An 18,903-nucleotide genomic window follows, 5' to 3' on the forward strand; every position below is an offset into this window, starting at 1 on the left:
AATGTCCGGCCAGGGTTGGATCCTCTACTAGTGCATGCTTATATTTTCTGCAAACTAACCTCTTTGCTTCATATGCACAATTCCTGCATTTCTATGATGCATCCATGTGCATGTTTTCTAACGGATGGTTTGGCGTGTGAATTTCGATGTCAGACTTTTTCCTTAATGATTCTGTGGGCATCTGCTAACCTTAAAGGGAACCTGTCACCACTTTTTTGGCATATAAGCCGCGGCCACCACCACCGGGCTCTTAGGCGGGCTTTGCACACTACAACATCGCAGGTGCGATATCGGTGGGGTCAAATCAAAAGTGACGCACATCCGGCGTCGCAGGCGATATCGTAGTGTGTAAATCCTTATTGATATGATTAACGAGCGCAAAAGCGTCGCTATCGTATCATCAATGTAGGGACCGACATTTCCATAATTTGGCAGCAGCGACGGTACGATGTTGTTCCTCGTTCCTGCGGCAGCACACATTGCTGTGTATGAAGCCACAGGAGCGAGGAACATCTCCTACCTGCGTCACCGCGTCTAACGCCGGCTATGCGGAATGAAGGAGGGGGGCGAGATGTTTACGTCCCGCTCATCTCCGCCCCTTCAGCTTCTATTGGCCACCTGCCGTGTGACGTCGCTATGATGCCGCACGACCCGCCCCCTTAAGGTTCGCCGGCCAGAGCGACGTCGCAGGGCAGGTAAGTGCGTGTGAAGCTGCCGTAGCGATAATGTTTGCTACGGCAGCAATCACAAGATATCGCTGCTGCGACGGGGGCGGGGACTATCGCGCTCGACATCGCAGCATCGGCTTGCGATGTCGCAGTGTGCAAAGTACCCCTTTATATACAGCATTCTAACACGCTGTATATAAGAGCCCAGGCCACTGTGAGAACATAAACACTTTATAATACTCACCTAACGGTTGCGCAGTGGGCCATATGGGCGTCTCCGTTCTCATGCGACGGCGCAGCCTCTTTCGGTCATCTTCGTCCTCTTTTCTGAAGCCTGTGTGCATGACGCGTCTATGTCATACACACTCATCGGTCCTGCGCAGGCACACTATAATACTTTGATCTGCCCTGCTCAGGACCTGAATGCCGGAGAGTGTGGATGACATCAGACCCGTCATGTACACAGGCTTTAGAAGATGGAGGACGAAGATGGCCGAAAGAGGCGGCGCCGGCACCAGACAACGGAGAAGCCCATATGGCCAACCGCGTGACCGTTAAGTAAGTATTACAAAGTGTTTTTTATGTTCTCACAGCGGCCTGGGCTCTTATATACTGCATGTTAGAATGCTGTATATAAGAGCCCAGTGGTGGTGGCCGCAGCTTATGGGCAAAAAAGTGATGACAGGTCCCCTTTAATTTACATCGTACAAGGTGTGGAGTGTGGTTTGCTAGTTTGCTGCTCTTGACTTGCATCTGATGCAAACTCCGCATGCAATATGGCAGAACTCTATATTTTCCACCCTGCTGGCTTCATGTCCTTGGTTTCCTCTTTATATCCCATCTGTCTTCACGTTGGTGTAGGGTTTTCTTCGCTGACCTTATTTTATTCCTCAGGTGATCAGTATCAAGGACAATGACAGCCTGGCAGCGCGGCTAGCTGTGGAAATGAAGGCTGATCTCATCATCGTCCTATCTGATGTGGGAGGTAATATTTCTGGATTCTGTGCCAGCGTTCTGCATTGATAACTGGACATGACCCCGTTAATTTATTCTCTTGTCGCGAGCCAAGACATAATAAAACTTTCTAGAACGATGAGTCAACAATAAATGAGTTCTAGACCTGCTGTTATTACAGGCAGTGAAACGTACTACCTGCGCCCCATACAAACAGGACGCAATGTGATCATGTCCGAGAATATCTCAACAGCAGATCATTAGTGACTTCTTCCTCGGCCCATTGATAAAATAACTTGAGGAATGGTTTTCTGCCCTTATGTTCTGCGTTTAGTTTCCATGTTTGTACATCACTTTAGGCTTCTTACAGTTTGTCAGGTCACTGATGGAGTCAACATGGCTCGAGGTGTGATCTGAATGGCTCCTAAATTGAACAGCGTTTCGTACAGTCTAGAGATATCTCCAGATTCTGGCTATAAATGAGTCCAAGAAACTACCAAAACTCAACTTGGGTAGGAAATATAGAAATATTATAGCTACGAACCTGAACCTGGGAGGGAAAAGAATCTCGTCTTAGGGCTAAGTTCACACAAGCATATAAATAAGTCATCCATTTTCCATCCATAAAACTCGGACCATCTTTCACTTGTAAGGCATCTGTTTTTAGACATCAGCTGTTCTTGTAAAATTTTAATAACAAACAGTTTGTGTTATAGAATTGCAATATATCTGTAAAATTCAGATTCTTTATATTTGATGCATATGAAATCCAATTTTTTTTCCTCATTTGCTTCACTGGGGGACACAGGATACCATGGATGTATACTGCTGCCACTAGGAGGCTTATACTAGGCAATAAGCAAGTTGGCTCCTCTTCAGTAGAGTAGACCCACTGACTGGCATGAACTTATGGCTAATCAGTTTTATTTTAGTGTCAGTTGGAGGCGGACACTTATGACTTGGGAAACTGGGTGTAATTGCTCACCTTGTTTTCCCACCTTAAAGACCGACAGAACATTCCACATCGTACCCTTTCTGGTCTGTCAGGCAAGACCCTACCCCCCCTAACGCATCAAGAGTGTCTCAGGATGGTCACCTGGGCTCTCCTTTCTTTTTGCCAATCACAGTTACACAGGCTTCATGTGCACAAGTGTTCTCTCGGTCTCCGCTCCCGTTTTTTTCTCCATGCCAGCACCATCTTCAGTAGATGCCACCCTGAGTTCTTGAATCCTTTGTCAGCCTTCATGGGATTGCAACCACATTGGCCATGCAGCTTTGAAGAATTCTCTCTCATCCTTCCCTTTCAGGGTTCACATCTGTTTGGAACAAAATTGCATCAGATTATCAACGATGCTACAGGCAGAAAGAATACCTCCAGCCAAGAGACGCACAATGCATTTTCGTATCTTTCGTCAATTCTCATCCACGAGGCTATCCAACTGTCGCGACTGGTCTCCTTTCTAGCAAAAGAAGAAGCATTCATTCAAGCCAACTCTATCCTGCAGGCCACTGGGACACCAAACCAAGTCTTCACGTTCCAGGTCCATCAGGCTCTACTCTGCATGACTGGATGCCATCACCTGGGTGTCCTTTCAGGGTGAGCAGGTGTCTTCTTCTCAAAGACATCTGGTTTTCTGTAATCGACTATGCAATCAGAGTGATTGTGACTTCCGGCTACTAGATAATTTTCTTCTCTCCCTTGTTTACGATTTGTCAAACTCCTCCTCCCCTCCCCGATTTCCCAAGGATCCCACATTGGCTCAAGGCTTTTTTCAGGGCCATCGGTTTCCTCATTCAGTGAGAAGTCATCATTGCCGTTCCCTTTCAAGATTGTTTTTTGGGTTTCTATTCAAACCTTCTAGTGGCTCTGTTCCACCTGTCCTAGACCTCAAGCTTCTGAACAAGCGAGTCTGCATTCGCTAGTTGACAATGGAGTCCCTCTGATCATTGATTGTCTCCATGCACCCTCAAGAATTCCTCTGCTCTGTGGACATCCAGGATGCTTATCTCCCCATACTGACTTTGAAGCTTATCAAAGATTTCTCCGATTTCACATTACAGGATCGTCCCTTTCAGTTCACAGCTCTCACATTTGTTCTAGCTTATGCACCCATAGTGTTTACAAAGGTTATGGCGGCTGTCATGGCCATTCAGCATCCCAGAGGGATCATGGTCATCCCTTACTTGGACAATCTTCTGATCAAGGTCCCATCCCATGAAGCCGGTTGCGATAGTCTTGGAATCACTCTTAACATGACATGCTCTCCTGTCTGGGCTGGATGGTCAACAGGGCGAAGATGTCTCTCTGATCCAAGCCCGACATTGGTCTTCCTGAGCATGTTCAATAATGCTCGCTCCTTCCCAAAGAAAAGGTTTCAGCCCTGTTGTATGGTATTCACTCCCTCAGACAGCATTCGCCCTTCCTTCTCGAGTTGCATGAGTGTGTTGGGCAAGATGGTCTCTGCAATGGAGGCCGTTCTCTTTGCACAGTTCTACATGTGCCCTCTTCTTTTGTCTCTCTGGCCCCCCTGGGACAAGAAGAACCATCCCATCGTTCTTCCCCCACACATGCGATACAGTTCCTGATGTGGTAGTAACTCTCACTCCTCATTCATGAAGGGTGTTCCTATCTACCGTTGCATTGGCTGATCCTGACGACTGACGCTAACATCATTGGTTGGGTCGCTGTGTTTCACCATCTCACTGTGCAGGGATACTGGGAACCCCAGGAGTCCTCCCTCCCCATCAACAACTTAGAGGTCAGGGCCATTTACTTCTCCTTACATCACTGGCACCACTGTCAGGCTGTCTGGTGTGAATCCAGTCTGACAACGCAACAGCCGTAGCATACATCAATAGCCATGGTGCAGCCTGTAGCGTCAATGATGGTGGAGGTTGCATGTATCCTCTCATGGGCCAAGCAGAGGGTACTGGTTATTTTGGCGGTACACATACCCTGTGTGGGCAACTGGGCTGCCAACTGCTTAATCAGCGAAGGCATCTCCTCAGGCGAATGGTCTCTGAATCCAGAGGTTTTCAATCAAATCTACCACAGGTAGGGCACGCCCAACGTCGACCTGATGGCATCCAGGTTGGACAGGGAGGTTCTTCAGTTTGTCTCTAGGTCTCACGATCCCTTAGCGATCAGCGCTGATGCTCTTGTTCTTCCATGTTCTCAATTCAACCTGCCATATATGTTCCCACCGTTACTCCTGATGCCCCATCTAATCAAGGAGATCAAAGCAGGAGGAGTTCTGTTCATCCTCATGGCACCAAACTGGCCCAGAAGAGTGTTGTATGCAGAAATAATCAATCTTCTCGCGGACGTCCCGTGGAAGCTCCCGGACTGCCCAGAACTCCTGTCCTGCTGTCCCAGGGTCCTCTCTTCCACCAGAATTCAATTTAACAGCATGGCTATTGAAGTCGCAATCCTAAGAGATGCAGGTTTTTTGCACCAGGTCATTCAAACCATGATCAATACAAGGAAATCCTCTTCTTTCTGTGTCTACTACCAAACTTGGAAAGCATTTTGTCACTTGTGCGAAGCCAGACAGGATTCACCCAGACCCTTTTCTCTCCCTTCCGTCCTGTCCTTTTTGCAGTCGGGTCTTGACTTTGGCCTGTCTCTTTGCTCCCTCAAGGGACAGGTTTCAGCTCTGTCCATTCTGTTACAGAGCTAACTAGCCTCACGCTATCAGGTCAAGACATTCATGTAGGGGTCATTCTGTACCACCATATCGGCCTTCTGTGGACCTGTGGAATCTCAATATGGTTTTGGGCATCTTTCAGGTTCCTCCCATTGGGCTCAATCGATATGTGTTCTCTCTCCTCTCCTGGATGGTTGCTTTTCTGATGACTATCACTTCCATCAGGCTTGTATCAGAGCTGGCTGTGCTCTCTTGGCCGGTTTTTCAGGCAAAATGGTTCTGTCTCCAGTTCCTCTTTTTTTTTTTTTTTTTTTTTTTATTCCCCCCCCCCCCAAAGTGGTCTATTTTACTCACCTCAATGAGGACATTGTTGTTTCATCCTTCTGCCTTCTGATCTTTAGGAACTGGCTCTTCACAAGTTGGATCTAGTAAGAGCATTAAGTGTCTATCTTTCAGAACGGCATCTTTGAGACTCCTAGTATGTGATTACAGAAGGCCGTCGTAGAGGACTCCCAGCTTCCAAGGCCCCTATTAGCCGTGGATCCACTCTGCTATGTTGGTAGCATTTAGAGTATAAGGGGGAGTCAAGGCTCATTCCACCTGTGCAGTGGGGTCTTCCTGGACTGAACAGCATCAATCTTCTGTATTGCAGCTTAGTAAAGCCGCTACTTGGTCATCTCTTAATATCTTTGCGAAATTTTACCAAGTGCCCACCTATGCCTCGGCAGATGCGAGTTTCGGAAGGAAAGTTCTGCATGCAGCAGTAGCTCAGGGCTAGGCCTCTTGCCTTATTCCATTCCTGTTTCTTCTCCCACCCTTGGGACTGCTCTAGTATGTCTCATGAACAAGAAAAGAGAATTTAGGGTACTTGCCGTAAAATCCCTTTCTAGGAGCCTTCATTGGCCAACACGGCTCTCGATCTTGTATAAACTTCTGTTGTTTTCAACGATGTTGTTTTCAGCTTTGTTCTTGCTTTACTGCTTTGTTACTAACTGATTAGCTTCGTGCCAGCCGGTGGGTGTGTCTTGCTGAGAAGGAGCTAACTTTTTCATTGCCTAGTGACAGCCTTCTAGTGCATGGAGTACCCAAAATCCTTTTTGTTTTTTTTTTCTTTTTAATTTCTTGCATCTATAGACTGTAGTAGGCAAGCCTCATCTGACGTACAATTAGTGCACCCTTTTTTTTTTTTTTTTTTTACAAACCTCACTAAGCAAAAATATAGTCATTTGACCTAGCCTAATAGATACAAGTCACAAAGAATTCGATGCATTCAGCTTAAATATCAAAATGGGCTTCTAGCATATGAAAGGTTTTATTGGCAATCACAGGTTTTCTTCACTTCTTGCTTGCAGGCCTTTTCGACAGCCCTCCCGGATCGGATGACGCCAAACTGATTGACATTTTCTATCCGGGAGACCAGCAGTCAGTGACGTTTGGAACCAAATCAAGAGTTGGCATGGGAGGCATGGAGGCCAAGGTACAGCCACACAGTATACCATTTATTTATTTAATTTTTTTTTTTTTTTTTTTACGTGACTTCAACTGTATGTGCTGGACTTGAGACTAGGAGCAGTCGGCCTATGTTCTAAAAGGGATTATCACTGATGACCCAAACCCCTTTTAAAATAGTTCCTCAGAGTGAAGAGGGAACTCCCAAAGCATATGCTCATGCAGCTCCTTTTTAGATGCTGGGGTATCCGCATCATTTATGTTATAGGAAAACACTTTCGGGTACGTGCCCTTATTCAGGATCCTCTGTGTCTTGGATGCGGTGGGTCCTGACCTGCGGGGCCGCGAGTCTCCTATGAAGGAGACTGAAGCTGCCAGTGCCCATGATCTGGGCTTGGGCAATTGCGGTCTTCTCTCTTCTGGTTTACCTGCAGAGAACTCTTGCGAAAACTGCACTCCAGGTCCGTATTTGCTCCAGGAAAAAACAAGCACAGTAGGCACGGGATTTCTAGAAATCCCATCCACTGTTTTTGTACTGTACAACGCAGCGTTTTGGACGCAGCTGAAACATGCCGCGTCCTAAACACTGATGGTGGGCACGCAGCCTTAAGGAAAACGCCAGCGATATTTTACCTGAAGCTTCTTTTCTGATGTCTGCTTTGGATGTCTTTTTCCAGTAGCTTTTTTCCCTCATTCGAACTATAAAAGAATGGTGGTTTCCAAACGGAAGTTTCCAGAAGAATGGGCCAGTTGCTTTACTGTTCTTGAAGCGGATAAAATTAATGACAAAAAATGGAAGATTGACATTTGCAGTGCATATTTTTATTTTCTTGATGTGTTTATTTTAAAGCACTTTTTCAGGCAGGTTCCTGAAGACTGAAGACGAGGTGCACATACCCAATTGCAATTTTTTGGCAAAATAAAACTGTATGACTCTCTTTTAGTTTACGGAGTGTGAATATAATTTAACACTTTCCCAAATTAGGATGTAATACTATATCCTTTATCAGATACAAGGTCACAGTATGTGCTCAGGAGCGGAGACTGCACCACACCCAGCAGATGCTGGCTGTCTTATGCAGCCAGCATCTGCTACTAACAGCAGCAACCACAACAAGCTCCAATCGCTGCTATTTAAACATTTAGTTGTTGCTGTCAATTCCTGCCAGCGGCATTTTAATGGACTGTTAGGCTATGTGCGCACGTTGCGTCGGAGTACCTGCAGTTTATTCTGCACGTTTTCCTTCCCTTGGTTTTTGACCAAATGGCTTTTGACAATTTTTTAGCGCTAAAAACGCATGCGTTTTTACCGCGTTTTTAGTGCGTTTTTAGCGCTTTTTACCTGCGTTTTCACCTGCGTTTCTGCAGATGCGTTTTTGAGATCAAGACACTGAGAAATAAAGTTGAAATAGTCAAAAAGATTGAAAAAAGAGAAAAAAATTATAAAATTAACTTTTAATAAAATTAAATGGGAAATTATCAATTTAAATGTAATAATAGCGGTTATGCACATTTTAACAGAAAAATAGCTAAAGTTTATTATTTTTTAACATTTAAATTTTCGGTTATTGTGTGTGTGTAAAGGAACATTAGAACCCATTAATTTTATGCCAGAAAAGCATGCGTTTTTGGAGCCAAAAACGCAGTTGAAAAGCAGGTAAAAAGCATGCAAAACGCAGGAATTGTGATTTTGGTTGCTTTTTGACATTTCTCATTGACTCCAATGTTAAGGAGACGCTGCAGAAATGGCAAAAACAACTGACATGCTGCTTCTTTTTCAGCATGGTTTTTGACCACAAATATGCAAATTAAACGCTGCTGAACAAAAAGCAAAGTGCAGACAGGATTTCTGCTTTTCCCATAGACTTTGCTGGAAATCAAAAATGCATGCATTTTTGCCCAAAAACGCTGCTGCCAAAAACGCTGCAGAAACGCGGTAAAAAACGCAACGTGCGAACATAGCCTTAGAGTGATCATAGGGTGTCGATGGGATGCCATGGCATCCAGGGCTTCTGAACTTGCTGCCATCTTGTTCCTTAATTTTATCTCTATACTGTAGTATTGCAATATTTAGAACAAGCAATCAAAACAGGTGCACTGTTACGTGTCCTAAAGAAAATAAAATAGTAAGAATTAAAAAAAAAAAAATTAAAGTATAAAACTTCTAAAATAAGCAAAACAATTCTATTTGGTATTTGTCGTGTTCATAAAAGTATATAATATACCATATATAATAAAATATATATATATTTATTATTTAAATATACAAATATTTAAAGTGGTACTCTTGAGATTAAACTGTATTTACATTAATAGAATATAAAAAATTCTAAACTAATATTCATATTACTGATTTTTATAGTCTCTTAATGTGCTTTTTGGAATTGCTCAATGTGAATGGATGCTGTTTCAGTGCTTCCCCTCCCTTTTTGGGGCACTATGTAATAGATCAAGGGGTATAGATTGCTTCTTATTCCATATACAAGCCAGCCCCCTGACAGTCTTCTCTCTGATGTCTGGCTGTTCATTTATACCATCATGACTTGATTTGTTCTGTCTCCATAGTCACCCTGTGCTCCCTTCCCTACCTGCTCCATCACAGCTTGTATGTGACATGTCATGCCTTTCTCCCTGCTTCCCCTGTGATTTACGTCAGGCTCCTTGACCTTTATGTACAAACTGTGAAGGAATAAGTCATGACCCTGGAATTGTAGAATCTGGCCAAAATTAAGCATACACACCCCTTTTTTCAATTCCCCCTTATCCGCCAATAACCACTCAGACACCAATTTAACTTTTGGATAATTTTTGCCATAGCAGCCATTTATTAAACAAATACATAACATGTAAAAATTTGCATTGTGGTAAGGTCCTTGAAGCTAACCCTGGTGATTCCCATAACCAAGCCATATAACCAAATTGCTCCCAGCCGTTACCTACACTGACTCAGGAGCACCAAAGAAGGGTTATTCCTTCATTAACCACCAAAAACACCCACGGGGGCCCCGACATACCCCCGTCGGGATCCCACAAAAATCACCAGGTGACCAACCATTCTGCCAATGAGGGGATCCATACCCGGATGGGTTCCCCAAACCAATTTAAAACCAACTTCAAGGACCCACCAATAAACCTGCCACAACGAGGGCACCTTGATAACCTTCAAGTGCCTGAGACCCCCCGCAATAGCAAAGCTCGCTCAATACCTCCCTGCAATCCAAGGGCCCACAAATCAATCCCTACTGCATTCAAATGCACCCCATCCGCCTACCAAAATTCGTCATCCTCCCGTTCCAGCTCAAAATGCCGAGCTGCAACTCCCCCGTTGCAGCCCACCAATTTTTGAGATAACCCTATTAACCTTCACCCGCGCCTTATTCAGCTTCTCCACAGACCATGCTTTCGCCCAAACCCTTCTCGGAACCATGTCCACCCACACAATTGTCATGCCTGGGAAAGACACCCATAACCGCAACAAGTCATGCTTAATATCTTTTATCAAAATGCGAAAAAGCCGCTCACCCAAATAATTTCCTCGAGACGTAAAACCAAAATGTCAGGGGGCCAGCCCAAATGGGCATAGTTATGCACCTCCTGCAACACCGTATTCCACCCGATACCCCTGATCCCAAGCCATCCGACAAGAGCCCTATCCCTCTGAAAAAACTAGCTGTCTCCTGTTCCTTCTCGTATCTGCTCTCTGTACTCCCCAGTGCACATTAGAATGGCCCAGGATCCAGACCAGGCAAGAAAAAAGGGGGTGGGGGTGTCTGAAAAACAAAGCACTAACAAAAATACCAAGTAGCTCCAATACAAACACACAGAATGGCACCCCCCCCACCCCCACCGCCAACTTCTATCAGAACCAGTCTTCCGATCAGTTGCCCATGAAAAACCATTGGGAACCCACGACTTACAACGCTGAGACTTCCATCGACCAATCTGTTTAACTGTCTCAGCAGGGAGACCACACATAGAGGCTTCCATCGCCGCCCCGATACGAAAAGAATGCAACGCAAACATCGCCGAAAACAACCCCAATGATCTCAGACATGCCCACAAAACACTAATAAACTGATATCTGGACAAAAAGACCTGTCCTCGCGACATAACAATGGGCCATCCTGACTCGGGTGGATCTTTGGAAAACTCAAAACACACTGCCAATGGCGCCATGCCGTAACCTTCACTAAACGAACCCGCCTGCCTGCCCCTACTTGATCCGTTTTTGATTTCTGATTTGATCCCCATGCTCCAAAATTATGACGTATTTAAATTAGGACGTAAATTGGGCGTATTACCCAAGCCCCCGGGGCACGTCATACTGGGAAATACCAATTTGCCAATACGCAAAGGCCCGAAAAACCGCCAACGAAAAACCAACCAGAACAAGGATACTTCAATGCAGATGTACAAACTACTTGCAATTCCCTACCCAAACATTCCAATAAGGTGAATAACACAGGCCGTCTACCATCACGCGGCCTATGGCCCCTATGAAACCCTTCAGCGCCTGAACTTCCCAAAAATTCTTTGTCAAATCCTGTACACCTCGCAACCAGAAATCGAATGCCAAACCTGCAATCAAACGACTCAACTTTGTGGAAGACCAACCTGTTACCGCCACTTCCCCCAATTTTCCCAGGAACAGTCCTAACTGAGAATCCTCAGTCAGCATGCAACCACCCAACCACTACACCCAGAGAACCCATGTGGCCTGATACGCCGCCCACGTGGTACCAGCCAAACAGCCCGAATCAGTGGCCTTGCTGCTTGAAGACCACGCTCCAAAGCTGCGCAGGGGACTACAAGCTGCTGCCGTCCGCCTCTACCGCAAAATCCCGGAAGCGATCTCACTGAAAACAAGAGAGGAAATCCACTATTAGGATCTCTATACCTGGTACCTGAGCTGCTGTGACACGTATTAATTTTCAAACAAATAAAGACCAGCTGCCGCAACCCCAGAACAACTTGTGGGAGAATATGCCGAGCTGTTATTAATCGCCTGCACCACCCCTATATTGTCACAGTTGAACCGGATCTACTTATTCGACAACTGGTCCCTCCCCAAATGAAGTGCGACCCTCATTGGAAAAAATTTCCAATAGCGACACATTCCTTGTCAACCCCTCCGCCATCCAACTTTCTGGCCACCAATCCGCACACCACTGACCCTGAAAAAAGGCCCCGAAACCTGAGTCACCCGCAGCATTTTTAAATCATTCCAATTTGAAATTATCCACTACCTCATCCTTAAGCAACGAACGACCATTGTCCTGCTCCCCAAAAACTCTCCCCAACCGACAAGTCCACTCCATGTTCCGCCGACAAACGTATGTAGGGGTGAAGAGCAAGCACTCCAGCTGTAGCGCAAGCTAGCCGACGTGAAAACTCGGCCCATTGACATTACCCGACACGCAAAATTAAGTTTTCCCCAATAGTGATTGACCTCCTTTTAATTGTAATTTCCTCACCCGGCATGCCCTTGCTACCTCAACCTTAAGCGTGGCAACCTGTCGTCAGGAAGCCGAACCTCCCAAATCACTGAGTCAATTACAATGGCCAGAAAACAAATACAGGTATTTGGCACAACAGTTTTTTCCAGGTGCCAAAGGCACCCCAAAGCCTCTCACTATCCATTCCATTGCTGCTAGCATGCTGGTGCCTGTGCCGAAACAGCCAATCCCACACACCAAAAATTCATCCCGGTAAGGTACCAGTGATGCCAAACCAGAAACATCACGCCCCACCCATTCTAAAAAAGAACTAAAGGTGTCAACAAATGTGCACGATACTGCACAACTCATTGGTAAGCAGGGGTCTCCAAAACAATCTCCCTTCCAAAAACAACCCAATAACCGAACACTTTTTGGATGAACTGGTAAGAGCCAGAAAGCTGCCTCAATATCAGTCTATTGCCATCAACACACCCCTCCCACAACTTTTTACCTACTTTGTAGCCTCATCAAATGACGTATACACCACCTAACGAAGCTCAGCCAGTATACCATCATTCGCTGACAAACCCCTGGGATGAGACAAATGGTGGATCAGCCGAACTTTACCTGGCTCCTTCTTGGGCCCCACCCCGAATGGCGAAACCACAAAATTAGAAAAAGGTAGGAGGGTGCCTAATCGTGCCCCCCATTCTCCCCAACGCCACCTCTTTTCCTAACTTTCCACCTACCACCACCACATGTTGATACGCCGAGGGAGATTCCTGGTTGTCCCTGAAACTTCAAAACAGGGAAAGGAATCCTGAAACTCTCCCCAAAACCCAACCTCAAAACTTCAGCTTTGTCCTTATCAGGATCCCTATTTAGGTACGCAAGCATCGCAACTAAGCTCACCGGTGTCTGACCCTTGGACGCCCCATGGGATGCTCCATTACAATGGGTGCAGAGGTGTTCAAACAACGGCAAGTGGCACCGAACTTGCATTCCCTCTCATTAACTTACCAACACGAACCTGACTTCTAGGACCCTGTCTGTCCGTACTGACCACTGGCACCCCAGCTTCCTGACCGGCCGGGGAACCTGGCCCCCGCCCTGAAATGCCTGCCCATATCTGGCTGCCACCATCACCCGCAACCACAAACCTATATCCTTCTGATCCCATCTTATGGATGGACGGTAGCCATTCTCTGATGAAACTGCTTGTCTTAACGGATCCAGGTCTACCCCCCATAAATCCTATAGGCCTTACCAATTGAGCCCATATAGCAAAACAAATGAAAAACAATTCTCCGGCACCAATTACTCTTGCCCAAACTGCAACGCCTGCAACCAATTAGCAAATGTCTGAGGAATCAAGCGCCATCGCCACTTCTCCACATCTTCCTTCTTGCTATCGTCTTTTCCCCTTTGTCAAAATACATCTTGTCACCTCCTTACTCTTTTCTGTTTGAACTGACACTAATACTGGGGAAGAGATACTCCCAACTGTGGACTCACTAGCCGCAATGACAGACAAATTAACCCAAGCCGCCACTGGCCCCGGGGTTTTACCTGGCCCTCAATCCGTGCCCGCAACTGGCGAACGCAACTTAAATTCTGACAACTCCACACATAACGCGTTCCCCCCCAACACCCGCTGGCACCCCCAATCCTAACCCCAGCTGACCGGTCACCCCCCCCCTACTGTGTACCTGACCAGCATGTGAAGACAAACAAGACATTGAATCATACTCACCAGGCTGCACAAAGGTAGAAACCCTGCCAGCCGTACCACCTGCATCCTGACGTCCCTCCTGCCGATCTAGCATGACTTGGCTCCTCCCATCTGACTCTGCTCCATTGCTTGTGTAGCCGCGCGGCCCGAGGACCCCACCGGCCGCATATCCTGGACCTGAATCAGTAGCACCGACCAACAGGGGGAGCCGTGTATTATCCTCTGGGCTCTCCAAGCACGGCCCCCCCTGCCCCGCTCCATGTGGCCCTTCTTCCAGACAGGGCCTCTGTAGCCGCAGGCCCTGAATACCAGGCCCGATGTATTTCCGACCGCAGCTGCCTGGCTCCGCCCACCTCACAGGGATCCATCCGGGGTACTATCGCTGCAGCGAGGGGCTCAGGGCGCTCGGCAGGTACATCACCAGAGCGCACCGCCAACGTCACTCGCAGACAAGGCGGCAGCAGGCCCCGCCCCCAACTCCAGCGCAGGCCTGCTAACCGCCGCTGGGCCCAGCCGCCCGTTAGAATTCCTCAAAGGCCGGGGCCTGCTGAACCTCTCAGCTCGCGGCGTCCGGCCTGGAGGGTCCCTGGAGGGGCTTCTGTGGCGATGCTGGGCCCTGGGAGTCAGGTCAGGCGACAGCCTCTCTGGCGGTCCAGACCTCCGGGGGCGCCGCTGTTGTAGGGTTGCAGTCCCTGTCCCCTCCGGACTCCCACCGGTGATCCCCGCTACAGTGTTCTGCAGCCACCTAGGGGGATGGTCGCCGGCAGCAGCTCTCATGCTCCAGGAGCTAATCCACAGACGGGGATGGGGACTCTCACTCTCACTGGTGTCCCAGAGCGGGAAAAGTGCCGCTCCTCCCCCAGCTTCACCTTTTAACTGTACCCTGACTCCCCCTCCCCCACCCGTGACATCATGACCTCCACTCCAATCAGTGTCATGCTGGCCTCCACACATGCCCGGGGGGAGGGGGGTCAGTGCTCTGGCCATTCTTGACTGTCAATTAATGTGTATTGACATGTATTATTCTATGCTCCCTGTACGTTCCTTTGCAACTTGTATGTGACAGGTCAAGGATAATGGGGTGATCACAGGTGTAGTGGAGAAAGAGCTCTGAATAAGCAGGCAGTGAACACACAGGGAGTGGGTTGACAGAGCCAATCAAGCCATGACTGTACAAACAAACTGGCATACATCAGAGCTGAGGCTTTTTGTCAGGGGGGCTGGCTTACATAGAAGCATAAAACAAGCCTTGCCCCTGATCTGTGATTGCAGGGAAAAAGACTTTGTAAATGAAGCTGGCTTGCATGTGGAGCAAGAAACAAGCCACACACCCTGAACTGTCAGTGGTGTAAAAAAACAAAACAAAACAAAAACACGTAAGGTGAAAATTAAAAACTGTACTATGGGTATGAGCTATTATAGTGCTATGTTGTTTTGTGTGTGATATATATATATATATATATATATATATATATATGTATGTATGTATGTGTAATATATATATATATAATACAGTACAGACCAAAAGTTTGGATACACTTTCTCATTTCTAGAACAACTGTTAAGAGGAGACTCTGTGCAGCAGCCTTCATGGTAAAATAGCTGCTAGGAAACCACTGCTAAGGACAGGCAACAAGCAGAAGAGACTTGTTTGGGCTAAAGAACACAAGGAATGGACATTAGACCAATGGAAATCTGTGCTTTGGTCTGATGAGTCCAAATTTGAGATCTTTGGATCCAACCACTGTGTCATTGTAGAAAAGGTGAACGGATGGACTCTACTTGGCTGGTTCCCACCGTGAAGCATGGAGGAGGAGGTGTGATGGTGTGGGGGTGCTTTGCTGGTGACACTGTTGGGTATTTATTCAAAATTGAAGGCATACTGAACCAGCATGGCTACCACAGCATCTTGCAGCGGCATGCTATTCCATCCGGTTTGTGTTTAGTTGGACCATCATTTATTTTTCAACAGGACAATGACCCCAAACACACCTCCAGGCTGTGTAAGGGCTATTTGACTAAGAAGGAGAGTGATGAGATGCTACGCCAGATGACCTGGTCACACAGTCACCAGACCCGATGGCGACTTGCAAAGTGGCATTCAAAACTAAATCAAGCCCTCAAGCAAAAACAAAAAAAAATGAAAAACAATTTCTTGTTAGGTCAATGCAAAAATTGAAAATGTATGTCTCTTGGATAAAGGAGAGAAAAACAAACCAAACAAACATACAAAAATGGAAAATTGTGAATGGGTTAAAAAGATGGCCATTTTTATTGCATTTTCAATGTGTTTTTGTTTTTGTTTTTTTTTTTTGTTTTGCTTGTTTTAGGTGAAGGCTGCCCTGTGGGCTCTCCAGGGTGGCACCTCAGTTGTGATTGCTAATGGGACTCATCCAAAAATATCCGGACATGTCATTACGGATATTGTCGAAGGAAAAAAAGTGGGCACTTTCTTTTCAGAAGTAAAACCCGCCGGTGAGTCATAAAAATCTGTGATCATAATGTACAAGGTGTGTGGAAATCCCATTTCTATACAATATAGAAAAACTATAAGGGCTGTTTAATTTACCGTGTTTTTATGACAAAAAAAAAAACTTGTTTTTTTTTTTTTTTTTTTTTTTTGTGCCACAGCCAAAAGTGTATCTACCAGGAAGAAGACATATAAGTTCTTCTTTTTAGATTTCCCACTCAGCTTTGACTGACGAACAAAAAAATAATAAAAAAAAAATGTAACTGCAGCGGCGTCTTTCCAAAACTCCTAGGCCTCAACTATCAAGGTATAGTTGCCTATAGCAACCAATCCGAGCTCAGCCTTCATGTCCTAAACTGCTTGGAAAAAATGAAAGCTGAGCTGTGATTGGTTGCTATGGGCAACAAAGGTGTGTGTTGTTTTTTTTTTTTTTTTTTTTTTTAGAAATGAGGCCTACTGTGTATGAAACCAGCCTGATTAACCAAGATTAGCATTTCTTACATGAGTCTTGATGAAAAGTCACTGGTGAAAGATGCAGTAAATAGGCACACACATCTGTGATTTTGGTGCGCCTCTCTAGCTATACTTGTGCCATAATGTTAAAACCTATGCCAGCTGCAGTGGATTTCTTCCTTAGTTTCTTAACTTTCTGGAAAATGGCTGGTCCGCCATATAAACACCATACGCCTGATTCATTACTGCATACGCATGTTTTTATTTTTATCGGTTTTCCATTTGTGCCTCATTCTAGAACATCTATAATTTTTATATATATGTGTGTGTGTGTGTGTGTGTGTGTGTATGTATGTATGTATGCATGTATGTGTGTGTGTGTATATATATGTATATATATATATATATATATATATATATATATATATATATATATATATATATATATATATATATATATATATATATATAATATGTGTATATGTATGTACGGTGTGTATATATATATATGTGTATGTGTGTGTGTGTGTGTATGTATATATATGTGTGTGTATAATGTATAAAATGTATAAAATATATATATATATATATATATATATATATATATATATATTATATATATATATATTATATTGTGTGTATGTATGAGCTTCTTTTAGTCATTTTTTGTTTTGTTTTCTTTCTTTGTAATGGGCATTGTTAGTTATTTTCCGGATCTTTACAACTGATTCATCAACTGCTACTTCTTAATGTCTCAATTTTTTACGCAAATGTACTCTAATCCACCTCTATAAGGCTATGTGCGCACGCTGCATTTTTTTTACCGCGTTTTTGCCCGTTTTTTCGGTTGTGTTTTGGGTTTCAAAACTGCATGCACTTCCTTCCCCAGCAAAGTCTGAGTTTTCATTTTTGCTGTCCGCACAGTGCAGTTTTTATTTGGCTGCGTTTTTGTGGTGACCTCAAAGATGCAGAATGTCAATTCTTTCTGCGTTTTTTCATCCATGCAATGCATTGGAGAAAAACGCAACAAAAAACCCCGCAGCAAAACGCATTAAAAATGCGCAAAAACGCATGTGTGACTCCCTGGACCCCAGGGATCACAGGTAAAACACACACACACACACCCCACCCCTAGTGAGGACACAACCGTCACCCGAAAGGGAGACCTGATGCCTCCCTCAGGGCAAGTAGGGCACACCAGGTGGGCGGAGTCAGGGGAAAAGACACACCCACCGAGGAGACTACTGTCCTGAGGCAGGAAATACAAACAGATTAATTTTGGAGTTGACAGTGACAGGAGGTGTGGAGGAGCAAAGCTGTCAGGCACCCGGGTAGGAGCCTGGGACGCTTGAAACATCAGGCAGGCAGAAGGTGGTGGCCGCCTGCAGGAGTACCGGTGTACGGCCGGCGGAACCAAAGGGACCAGGCAGGGTTGGAGCCCGCCGGACCTGAACCGGGGAGTCAACCGTTTACCGGAGCACCAAAAACCGGGTACTCAGACCCCGTCCTAGCTTGGAAACCACTGAGTGTAGGCAAATTAACTGATTGCAGTCTGGACCTGACGGGTTCATTCTCACCCCAAGACCCGAAAGAAGGCAAAAGCCCACAGAGACCGGGTGAGCGCCACCGTCAAAGGCCAACCACCCGACGGGCCAGCGCCTGCGGGCAACAGAGGAATCTTCCGGCAGCTGAACGCCGGGGAGCGGGCTACCACTGCCCAGGCAGGGGAGCCAAACACCAAGACCAGAGGTGCAGGGAAGAGGGACCATCACCAACCTCACAGGGGACATCACCAGCCGGCTGCGGCACTGACCATCCTCGAACTTTGGTTTACCAGTGACTCTGAGTGTGATTAATTGTGAGTACATCAGTGCCACCCGGGCACCGCACCGCAGCGTGGTACCCTGCACCATGTCTCCATCGCCCTCCCTATCGGGGCCCGGGACGCACCGCCCCTACCCACGGAGGGGTTAATATCGAGGCTGCGCCAACAACACCGATCCCGGGAATACCCTCCACTCCGGTCGCAGCGGTGGTGCATTGCGTCACCACAAACCGTGGGTGGCGTCACAGTTCACCTGACACTCACCGT

At 46.2% G+C, this 18,903-nt stretch overlaps 1 protein-coding gene across 2 annotated transcripts in view; it reads left to right on the top strand.

Moving 5' to 3' along the window:
* The window catches only part of ALDH18A1 (aldehyde dehydrogenase 18 family member A1), a 79,569-nt gene that overhangs the window by 21,965 nt on the left and 38,701 nt on the right, over window positions 1-18,903 (top strand). For both annotated transcript variants that reach the window (XM_075348434.1, XM_075348433.1), the window contains exons 7-9: window positions 1,563-1,653; window positions 6,622-6,746; window positions 16,219-16,363. In XM_075348434.1, the coding sequence (XP_075204549.1) occupies window positions 1,563-1,653; window positions 6,622-6,746; window positions 16,219-16,363 (361 nt within the window). The remainder of the gene's footprint in view (window positions 1-1,562; window positions 1,654-6,621; window positions 6,747-16,218; window positions 16,364-18,903) is intronic.

The sequence above is a fragment of the Anomaloglossus baeobatrachus genome, chromosome 5, assembly GCF_048569485.1.
Source record: "Anomaloglossus baeobatrachus isolate aAnoBae1 chromosome 5, aAnoBae1.hap1, whole genome shotgun sequence".
In the NCBI taxonomy this organism is placed as follows: domain Eukaryota; kingdom Metazoa; phylum Chordata; class Amphibia; order Anura; family Aromobatidae; genus Anomaloglossus; species Anomaloglossus baeobatrachus.